Source organism: Oncorhynchus clarkii, chromosome 19, assembly GCF_045791955.1.
Source record: "Oncorhynchus clarkii lewisi isolate Uvic-CL-2024 chromosome 19, UVic_Ocla_1.0, whole genome shotgun sequence".
NCBI classification, from domain to species: Eukaryota; Metazoa; Chordata; class Actinopteri; order Salmoniformes; family Salmonidae; genus Oncorhynchus; species Oncorhynchus clarkii.
In genome coordinates this window covers 20,363,509-20,375,709 of record NC_092165.1, presented here as the reverse complement: position 1 = coordinate 20,375,709, position 12,201 = coordinate 20,363,509, and the positions used below count along the sequence as shown (strand labels likewise).

The 12,201-nt window shown below is 41.4% G+C and overlaps 1 protein-coding gene across 4 annotated transcripts in view; it reads right to left on the bottom strand.

Moving 5' to 3' along the window:
* Nucleotides 1-12,201, bottom strand: part of LOC139374910 (catenin alpha-2) — a 677,819-nt gene that overhangs the window by 146,792 nt on the left and 518,826 nt on the right. For all 4 annotated transcript variants that reach the window (XM_071116130.1, XM_071116133.1, XM_071116132.1 and 1 more), the window contains one exon: nt 2,327-2,479. In XM_071116130.1, the coding sequence (XP_070972231.1) occupies nt 2,327-2,479 (153 nt within the window). The remainder of the gene's footprint in view (nt 1-2,326; nt 2,480-12,201) is intronic.

Here is a 12,201-nt window from a genome sequence, read left to right as displayed (position 1 = left end):
TAAACATTACAACTAGGTCAGATTGGGGAGAGGCGTTGAGTTGTGAGGTGTTTTATTAGTTTTTTTTTTTGCTGTTTGCTTGAGTAACTTGATATGTGATCATGGCTCTGTGCGTTGTCTTGAATTCGCTCTGGATTTGGGGACTGTGAAGAGACCCCTGGTGGCATGTCTGTTGGGTAAGTATGTCTGTCAGAGCTATATGTAAGTTGATTATGCAGACAATTTGGAAATGTAAACACAATAATTTTTCTCACCAAAAAAAGTATTGACGCAGTTAATCTAGTCAACCCTCAACCAGGAAAGACTGGCATGCATGTTGGTGATGTTAGTTCTGTATGTGTTTTGAGCCAGCTACAGCTTTGCTAGGTCTTTTGCACTTGACCACAATACTGGACAGTAATCAAGATGGGACCAGGGCCTGAACAACTAGTACAGTTGATTTTTGTGTGTCAAAAACACAGAACATCTTTATATAACAGATCTACCCACTTTTTAAAAAACATTTTAGTCATTCAGCAGATGCTCTTATCCAGAATGATTTACAGTATGAGTGAGTGCATACATTTTCATTTTTCATACTGGTCCCCCGTGAGAACCCAAAACCCTGGCGTTGCAAGCACCATGCTCTACCAACTGAGCTACACAGGACCCCTCCCCAGCTTCACACCAACTTTTTCAATATGACTTGAACATGATAATTGACCATACAATGTTATACCTAGGAGTTTAGCTTCTTCAACTCCAGTTGAGCTTTAGGTCTTTGAGAATGTTTTGGAACCAAATACAATGCTTTTACTTTTAGTTGTAGTTACTTTTAGTTACTTTTAGTTTTACTTTTATTTAAGACCAGTTTATTATGAACACCCATTCTGATACTGACTGTAACTCCTTATTTAGAATTTCAGTGAGCTCACTGGCTTTGGGTGCTGACATGTAGAGTGTGGAATCATCTGCATACATGGTCATACTAGCTTTGTGTAAAACCAGTGGCAAATCATTTGTAAAAATAGAAAGGAGTAACAGCCCAAGGCAACTGCCCTGAGGGACACCGCACTGTTCATATCTGATGTTAGAGAAGCTTTCATTGAATAACATTCTCTGGGTTCTATTGGCTAAGGCTGCACTTAAATCTAACTACACAGCTCCAACTACCATCTTATTACCCATATCTTTTAACCAATCATCTGTCATCTGAGTCAATGCAGTACAAGTTGAGTGCCCTTATCTAAATGCATGCTGGAAGTCAGTAGTTAACTTGTTCTCTGAAAAATAGCATTGTATTTGGTCAAACCCGATTCTCTCCTTCAGTTTACTAAGAACACGCAGCAAATTGATTGGGCAGCTGTTAGAGCCATCAAAGGGTGCTTTATTATTTTTAGGCAGCGGAATTACTTTAACCTTGCCAGGCAACCGTGACTCAGAATCGATCTTCGCCCTCCAATCAGATGGCCCAAGACTGGGTATCCTGGCCTAGCTTTGATGACTGGCTATTTTGAGACAGACCAGAACCGAGTGCACTTTGCCTGGCTGTCCGAAAGTGGTTCCGTCCCAAATGGCACCCTATTCCCTACATAGTCCACAGCTTTTGACCAGGTCCCATAGGGTTAAATATATATATAGTGCACTACATAGGGAATAGGTTGCCATTTGGGAAGCACACATGAGCTGTCTGGCAGCCAGATACTCTTTGATCTAGACATAATAGAGAGTGTATGAAATGTATGTGTCTATGTGAAAATCGTGAGTAATAGCACTTATGTGTGTTGTTTGACCATGATACATCAAACAAAGGTGTCTGTTCCTTACTAGATCAAGGCTGCATCAAGCTGTGCCTGGGGCCGGTCTAGTGCTAGTGCTGCTGACCCCGGACCACATATGTTCCTGGAGTCAGTGGTTCGAACCCTCATTCCGCCACCCAGTTTCTCTGCTATCCTACAGATTTATCCTTAATCTGTTGATGAAACTTGAAAACCCCTTTTAAAAGGTATATGAAGACTGGACCCCATAGATCTCTTATTGAATGTCATGATAGATAGGCTTTCTACTGGTAATGTATGCATAGTCATGCAAAAATAATTATCTTCTGAGTGTGACATTTTGAACGCTGACAAACAAAAATGACTGACTAACAAACCTTTCATTTTGATCTACAGTCGCTAGGTGGAAGCTTCCTTGACATTTTCCTGCCCTCTCTTGTACTGCCTGGGAATGCATTATTGACCTCCTACACCGCCACATGGTGTCTCAGATAAGCACATCACGACTCTGCAGTACAAGGGGAAATGAGACTGGGGGGACCAGGGGGGAGGGGGAAATTGTGACTTGCCTCGACCAGCTTGTTGGCGTGCTCCCGGAACACCTGCGCATACTCCTTGACCTCCTTCTCGTTGCCACTCTTGGCCGCCTCGATGAGCACCAGCAGCGGCACGTTGGTCTCCAGGAACGAGTCGGAGATGTGGTCCATCACCGCCTTCCTCAACTGGAGAGAGAGGGGACAGAGACAAATTGTGTTTGACTTTGTGTTTACTAAGTGTTTTAACTTTCCATGCCAATGAAGTAAAACATATTATTGAATTGAGAGCGGGGGGCGGAGAGAGAGAGAGAGAGCGAGGGGGAGAGGGGGAAGAGGGAGGGGAGACAGAGCGAGGGGAGAGAGACAGAGAGAGAGAGACAGGGAGAGCGGGGAGATGAGGAAATGGAAATAGAGGATCAGCAGCAGCAGGAGGTCATAAAATAGTAAAATGGCTGCCCGCGAGGTGTCATTTTCCCCATGAGACTTTTCACGAGGCCAGTACTTTGCGACTTATATATTTGTTTATGGAATCATTTTGCAAAACTGTCAAGGAACACAGCCTTTTTCCCTGCTAAATGGACACTGATTGTATTCACAGTCTCTTCATATCGGACAGTGTAACAGACTAGTGGGAATAGAGTCAGTACAATGACAGTAGACAGGTGCTTTATCTTACTAAGAGAAGGAGTTGAGCATATGGACCCTTGGAGACTAACACACACACACACAAACACACACGTGCACACACACACACACACACACACACACACACACACACACACACACACACACACACACACACACACACACAAACACTCCCATCCAGTCAAATGCCTTTGGAGTAGCGGTTCAAAGGAGTCAATTGACAAGTCTTGTGAAGTTTAATTTCACGACTATCAGACTGAAGCCATTTGAATGATTGAGCAACTACTGTGGGGACTTCACTTTAGTTTCTGATGCAATCATTCATAATTAGGCTATAAAGAAAACATTATTGCACCATGTTCCCGGTGTTAAAGAACTAAAGATTTAGAGGGGCAGCGAGGGAGATATGGGGGTGCCGATGATTGACAAGGGCGTTTTGCTCCTAACCAGCAATAATCATCAGTCAGTCAAGCTCGTTCACACGCACGCACGCACACACACATCAGTCAGTGAAACACGCACACTTGCCCCTCCACCGACCAATTAAAATCTTAACTGCCAAGCCACAGTGGAGGGACAGTAATAATGAATTATGGTTTGTGGAGGTTTAATCCATCACGCTGGTTCTTTGAGGGGAGACTAGGAGTCTGCCTCCAAAATTGATATTTTGGTGCACTACTTTTGGCCGGAGCCCTATGGACCCTGTTCAAAAGTAGTGCACGACATAGGGAACAGGGATCCATTTGGGAGACATACTAGAAGCCGGCCAAGAGCTGTAGGACATGACAGGCCTACATAAGCAACTCAGCTATAGCCAAAATCTTGTGCTGGGTTCAACCGCTTGGCCTTTCAGTCTATAAGTACCCGCAAGAGAACGTTGTCGGGCGTCCTCTTTAGCATATGCATCAGATGCACATCAACTTGCAAGGTGCAGCAAACCTAAGCACCAACGCTTGATAAATAGTGCATAAACAATTATAAAGGATTAATTGCAGGAGGAAATATTTGTTTGAAATATATCAATACACGTTAAGTTTTTTTTACAACAACAGTTATTTGTTTCGATAGAGACAAGGATGTGTCTTGTGTAATTCTACGAAGTCCGAGAGAAAACATAGGCCTATTGCCTATTTTCCTTTCCCTTACAATAAATACAGTACAGTGCCATCCATTCGATCAACTGTACTTGTAGATTCCATTAGTAATCGAGTTACAGAAATGAATCAAGTCCAGTTTCAGCTTCTCTTGACCAAGTAGAAAGGAAAAAGATAAAAGTGGAACCAGCCAGGTGAACAGGTGAAAGGATTTGCTGTGTTCTTAAACAAAAGCACCATTGCACGAACAATTGTAAAAGATGGATTGCATACAAATATATAGAACGTTATAATTTAAAGTCTATCATGTTACTCGTTTTTGCTTTAGTTGCCAGAGCAATGCTGCCGCGCGAGTGGCCATGAAAGCATTGACGGCACGGATATTCTTGGAAAAAGTGAATTATGAGAGTTATTTGACAGGTAAGTGTCATAGAAACTGCAGAATATGCTCTTTCTGATACTATATAGAAATCAACATGTTTTACCTGCAAGTGACAATGAAGGAGGATTTCCCTGCATCTATAAACTTCAAGATGCGCCCATCTCTTCATGTACAATTTGACAACTGATAGGTCTAATATTATCACTCATCAGATTATTGTCATTTTAATCTTGTCTATAGGCTGACTCTTATTATCTGTGAAATTCGTTTTGGTATAGTTTACGTGTAGTTTCGATGGGTCGGCTGTGCAGGCTGACTGGTTTGTTTTCCGCTTAAAAAGGTTGGAAAGAGTCAAGTACACGTTTTGCATTATTCTAAAGGCCTACTGCAACGCATAGAATGTTTTCATTTCCCTTACAATGCATTTGATTAGTTATAGAGCTTACTTTTACAAAGTAAAACATTAAAGAGAATGGTATCAACAACGCAAGTCGCACAGTCAAATTATTAACATGAGTGCCAATGCCGATTAATATGGATTACACAAACTCATCATTACACTACTGTTGTTCTAAATTAAATCAACCTCTTTACCCGCCTTATCATTCAGTTAGGCCTAATTAAAATGTGATTGTGAAATAACTTGCACAATTATCGCCCATTCCATCCATTTGTCATTCATTCAGTGGGGTGTTATTGTTTGCTTCGCTGGAGCGAATCAAGGAAACAGTGGCTTGCGAAAGTATTCACCCCCTTGGAATTTTTCCTATTTTATTGCCTTACAACCTGGAATTATTTTTTTTTTATAGGTTTGTATCATTTGATTGACACAACATGCCTACCACTTTGAAGATGCACAATATTTTTTCTGAAACAAACCAGAAATAAGACAAAAAAATTGAAAACTTGAGCGTGCATAACTATTTAACCCCCATTGTCAATACTTTGGTAGCAATTACAGCTGCATGTCTCTCGGGGTATGTCTCTATAAGCTTGGCACATCTAGCCACTGGGATTTTTGCCCGTTCTTCAAGTCAAAACTGCTCCAGCTCCTTCAAGTTGGATGGGTTCCGCTGGTGTACAGCAATCTTTAAGTCATACCGCATATTCTCAATTGAATTGAGGTCTGGGCTTTGACTAGGCCATTCCAAGACATTTAAAAGTTTCCCCTTAAACCACTCGAGTGTTGCTTTAGCAGTCTGCTTAGGGTCATTGTCCTGCTGGAAGGTGAACATCCGTCCCAATCTAAAATCTCTGGAAGACTGAAACAGGTTTCCCTCAAGAATTTCACTGTATTTAGCGCCATCCATCATTCCTTCAATTCTGACCAGTTTCCCAGTCTCTGCAAAGGAAAAACATTCCCACAGAATGAAGCTGCCAACACCATGCTTCACTGTGGGGATGGTGTTCATGGGGTGATGTGAGGTGTTAGGTTTGCGTCAGACATAGCATTTTCCTCAAAAGCTTCATTTTAGTGTCATCTGACCAGAGTACCTTCTTCCATGTGTTTGGGGGGGTCTCCCACATGCATTTTGGCGAACACCAAACGTGTTTTTTTCTTATTTTCTTTAAGCAATGGCTTTTCTTCTGGCAACTATTCTGTAAAGCCCAGCTCTGTGGAGTGTACGGCTTAAAGTGGTCCTATGGACAGATGCTGCAATCTCTGCTGTGGAAATTTGCAGCCTATTCAGGGTTATCTTTGGTCTCGTTGTTGCCTCTCTGATTAATACCCACCTTGCCTGGTCTGTGAGTTTTGGTGGGCAGCCCTCTTATGGCAGGTTTGTTGTGGTGCCAAATTCTTTCAATGTTTTAATAATGGATTTAATGGTGCTCCGTGGGATGTTCAAAGTTTCGCATATGTTTTATAACCCAACTCTGATCTGTACTTCTCCAGAACTTTGTCCCTGACCTGTTTGGAGAGCTCCTTGGTCTTCATGGTGCCAATTGCTTGGTGGTGCCCCTTAATTAGTGGTGTTGCAGACTCTGGGGCCTTTCAGAACAGGTGTATATAGTTGAAGTCGGAAATAGACATACACTTAGGTTGGAGTAATTAAAACTTGTTTTTCAACCACTACACACATTTCTTGTTAACAAACTATAGTTTTGTCAAGTCGGTTAGGACTTCCCTCTACTTTGTGCATGACACAAGTCATTTTCCCAACAATTGTTTACAGACAGATTATTTAACTTATTTCACTTCCAGAAAATGATGTCATGGCTTTAGAAATGTGTTTTGTCTCCTAGAGATGAGCGTACTTTGGTGTGAAAAGTGCAAATCAATCCCAGAACAACAGCAAAGGACCTTGTGAAGATGCTGTAGAAAACAGGTACAAAAGTATCTATATCCACAGTAAAATCGATTCCTATATCGACATAACTTGAAAGGCCGCTCAGCTAGGAAGAAGCCACTAATCCAAAACCGCCATAAAAAGCCAGACTACGGTTTGCAACTGCACATGGGGACAAAGACCATACTTCTTGGAGAAATGTCCTCTTGTCTGATGAAACAAAAATATAACTTTTTGGCCATAATGACCATTGTTATGTTTGGAAGAAAAAGGGGGAGGCTTGCAAGCCAAGGAACAACCGTGAAGTATGGGGGTGGCAGCATCATCATGTGGGGTGCTTTGCTGCAGGAGGGACTGGTGCACTTCACAAAATAGATGGCATCATGAGGATAGAAAATTATGTGGATATATTGAAGCAACATCTCAAGACATCAGTCAGGAAGTTAAAGCTTGGTCGCAAATGGGTCTTCCAAATGGACAATGACCCCAAGCATACTTCCAAAGTCAAGGTATTGGAGTGGTCATCACAAAGCCCTGACCTCAATCCTATAGAAAATGTGTGGGCAGAACTGAAAAAGCATGTGCGAGCAAGGAGGCATACAAACCTGACTCAGTTAAACCAGCTCTGTCAGGAGGAATGGGCCAAAATTCACCCAACTTATTGTGGGAAGCTTGTGGAAGGCTACCCGAAACGTTTGACTCAAGTTAAACAATTTAAAGGCAATGCTACCAAATACTAATTGAGTGTATGTAAACTTCTGACCTACTTGGAATGTGATGAAAGAAATAAAAGTCATCTTAGTGTGTGTAAACTTCTGACCCACTGGACTTGTGATACAATTGTTGGAAAAATTACTTGTGTCACGCACAAAGTAGATGTTCTAACCGACTTGCCAAAACTATAGTTTGTTAACAAGACATTTGTGGAGTGGTTGAAAAACTAGTTTTAATGACTACAACCTAAGTGTATGTAAACTTCCGACTTCAGCTGTATGCATGCACCATTTTTCAATTGTTTTTATTTTTTAGAAGTCATTTTTTTTATTTCACTTCACCAATTTGGACAATTTTGTGTATGTCCATAACATTAAATCCAAATAAAAATCAATTTAAATGACAGATTGTAATGCAACAAAATAGGAAAAACACCAAGGGTGTATGAATACTTTTGCAAGGCACTGTATGTTTTGCATAATTCTAAAGGCCTACTGTATGTTTTCGTTTTCCCTACAATACATGTGATTAGTAATATAGTTACAGTAAATAAAACCGTCCCATAACAGCTTTTTTACAAAGAAAAACATACAATTCTCTTTTATCAACCCCCAAGGAGCACGGTCAAATGATTTGCTGCTGATAAATAGGCATACCACAAACTCATCATGACACTATTGTCTTTCTAAATCAAATCAACGGCTTCACCCTCCTTATCATTCAGTTAGGCCTAATTGAAATTCAATTGTGAAGTAAGGTGCACAGTTATCGCCCGTTCATCCATTTGTCATTCATTCGGTGAGGAGATAGAGACACATTAGCGCCTGGCTCGGTGCCAACGTCCTACAGCAAATTGTCTTGGCGGATTAAGGAGTAGGTGTGAAAAAACAGGTAAAAAAAGACTCAAAAATACTTTTCTGTTTGCGATTTAAATTTTTTTGACAAATGAGAAGTGTAAAACACTAACAATTAGGAAAAGTAATGGAAGGAGAAGGATTTTTTGGGGGCAGATTTTTTTAAATGTACAAAATCAAACATCAGTGGCCTTCGGCCTATGGCGGGTTCTAGTGTCCCATGAGAAGATCAGATCTGGTTTCACGTTGCAATACTTTTTGCTACACTGTACCCTACAGCATACGGTCTAACACCCAGAGCTGCATACTTGTGAGTGTGTGAGTGTGTGACGAATGGTCAAAGACTCCAGCCACCCCAGTCATAGACTGTTCTCTCTGCTACCGCACGGCAAGCGGTACCGGAGCGCCAAGTCTAGGTCCAAGACACTTCTAAACAGCTTCTACCCCCCCCAAGACATAATAATCCTGAACATCTAATCAAATGGCTACCCAGACTATTTGCATTGCTCCCCGTCTTCCATGCTGCTGCTACTCTCTGTTATTATCTATGCATAGTCACTTTAATAACTCTACCTACATGTTACCTCAATTATCTGACACCGGTGCCCCCGGCACAATGACTCTGTACCGGTAGCCCCTGTATATAGCCCTGCTAGTGTTATGTACTGCTGCTCTTGAATTATTTGTTATTCTTATCTCTCACTGTTTTTAGGTATTTTGTTAAAACTGCATTGTTGGTTAAGGGGTTGTAAGTAAGCATTTCACTGGAAGGTCTACACCTGTTGTATTCGACGCATGTGACAAATAACAATCGAAAAGAGTGTTAGGAAAGAGACTTCCTTTGTAATGTAATCAATGTGCCATGTTCATTTGGGTTGCGGGGTACCTGTGCATGAAATTTGGAGAGAGACGGGAGCGCGCTCCTCGTTAATGATCCATCTCCCCCTGTGCTAATAATCTCATCTATGACTTTTAATGAACTCTAGCCTACTCGTTAATAGCCTTTAATGAGAGTTTTAGATTTTTTTTAGGACTTTTCCCCATTGTCAGTGTGCTATAGTCTTGAGTCTGATTGAATATATCTCATAATTTATCTGTATATACACACTACAACATATATATCATGTATCCATAGGGGCGGTGTCCCGGACACAGAATAAGACTAACCCTGGACTGAAAATTGAGAATATCAATAAAATAAAATTTCAGGATTAGACTGAATCTGTGTCCAGGAAACCGCCACTTGATGTTGTAATATTCATGTTCAATAGTAAATGTTAAATGAAATAGTATTGAGAAATCCCTCAAAGTGAATTTGAGGTGTTAGACTGAGACTGAAAGAAGGGATGATACAGTAGAGTAATTTTCCTCCTCTTTCTCTCCTCTCCTCTCCTCTCTGCACCATCAGCATTGCAATGCCTGAACCCTACAGGACTCCCACTTAAATCTTTCAGCCATCTCTCTCTCTCTCTCGCGCTCTCCCGCTCTCTCCCGCTCTCTCTTGCTCTCTCACACGTCCATCTGCACTCTTGATCTATGTAGGCTCATCACAAGATAACTAGTGGCCTTGTTGGGTACTTCAGATTATCACAGGTGTCTGTAATTACCTCTGGCCCTGTGTGTGGCCTTATCACATGTAAAATACATAAAATAATAAAGTAAAATACAAAAAATAGAATGACAAAGCTGTAAAACATGATTCTAAACAGAAACCATCAACATAGTGAACAGCATTGGTGTTTTAATGTAAGGGTTTCCACTTGAAGATATTTCACTAGGTAAATATGTCTTTGTTGTTAATGCATTGGCACCAAACTGGTGGCGATTGTGAAAAAGTCAATCGTTGGAAAAGTTGCAGAGTTCATTGATAATAATGGTGTTGTTGATTAGACGTTTATCTCATTATTAAGCTGTTTTCTCTTGAACCATAGCGTTTATCCACTAGAAAACCATAGACAACATGGATACAGAAGTAAAAAAATGAACACCATATGTTCGTATATTTTCTAAAGTTATTCAAGTATAAATTACCAAAGTTACAATAGATGACATTTTAATAACCAAAATGACTGAATGTCTCCCTCTCTCTCGGCACTCTTATTTCAATCCAGCCCTCCTTCTATATTTGACGTCCTCTCTTCCTCCTAAGTTATTTGGAGCAGGCACTACTAACTGTACTACTACTCTACTACTCTGGTACTATTTCTACTGTACTAGTGTGATGGCCAAAATGACGGTGTTCTGTATATCTTTATCATTGTACTGTACATTTGGATAACTCAAGTACTATATCATGCGTGGTATCATACATATGGTATCACCACAGAGATGAGTTGGTGTTGGACGTTACGTTGGTATAAATGACATTGGACTACACTGACTCTATCGTGCCAACCTGAACTGAACCGTACTGTGCTGGCTCGGATCCATTTTATTTTTCAGCATCAACTATGGTATCTCGGACTCGGTTCAGTATCGTGAAAAGGTTATTTGTCCATCAGCCACCTTCGACCTATGTCCTGATGTCATATCATCATATGAAATGGGTGACACTGATGAAACACAATTGCAGTGACTTCAGTCTTCCTTCCCTTGAATACTGTGATGTCTATTGTGTAGTAGATGGAATCTGAGCTAGAGTCATGTAATCTTGCTGGTAAATTGGAAAGAAAAAACGAGTGGAGTGCGCCTCTGATTTCTCCTGCTCGGACTAGGAAAACAGCGAGTGGAAAATTGGAAACACCAAAAAGAGCGAATGAGTGCTTTAGCTCAAATTGCTTTGAGCGTCGACCAAAAAGTTTGCTGGATTATGAAATACCTGTTCTCTCCCCCTCTCTTCACCCTCCCTCTCTGTCTAATCCTCTACCTCTCTTCTATCTTGCCATCCACACATCGAGTTAAGAGCCCAGGTGAACCCACTGCGATTCACACCTAATTCTAAAGCTGGATAAAAGCATGGAAAGGAATGCTGTGAAATCATTTGGAAAGCATATTTAGTTAACCAACAAACAAGGGGGAGATTAATATCCGCTTGGCTGTTTGCCGATAAGCAGAGGGCCGTGTGATCTTCAAAGATGGAGATGAGCGTTTGCTTTACAAATGAGCTTTTTTAATGGTGGAGAGAAACTGTGTTTTTTTTTGTGAATTAGACACCTGCTCTGACACAACAAAACAGATGTCTGATGGTGAGAACTGTCGCAAAGATCCCCTGTGTGTGTGTGTGTGTGTGTGTGTGTGTGTGTGTGTGTGTGTGTGTGTGTGAGAGAGAGAGAGAGAGTGTGTCTGTGTGTGAGAAAGAGTGTGCCTCTTCGATACGATGCAGAATGTTTGACTCATCAGCGTTATGTAACAGATCGGCACGAGGATTGCAGATTTTTACACCGGCGATGATTTACTTTACCCACCCCCCCATCCCCACCTTATTGTCGTCCCCCCCCCCCCCCCCAAACCCTACCCCTGTTCCCCGTTCGTTTGCGACAAGAGAAATAAAGTGCATCAAAAAGCTAAAAACAAATATGCAAATTATAAGGAAGAAAATAGAGAATCCAATTGTGAAAGGGCAAAAAAATCGTCGGGGTGGTCTGGAGTCGTATTCCCCCGCTCCCCCGTCTCCCTTGTGAAGCGCAAGCATTTCGCTACACTCGCAATAACATCTGCTAAACACCTGTATGTGACCAATAACATTTGATTCAATAACGGACCATAAAACGTTACCCCCGGGGGTTTAACTTGTTCAAATGTCACCCCCATCTCCAGTTGAGGTTTCCTGTAGGTCGAAGATGCTTTGAACCAAATACATTCCTTTTGTTTAGATGTACTTAAGACCGGCTCACTGTTCATCACCCACTCTGACACTGACTGTAACTTCTTGCTTTGGAGTCTCAGTGAGTTCACTGTGCTGTATGCTGCTGATTTGCAGAGTGCGCAATCA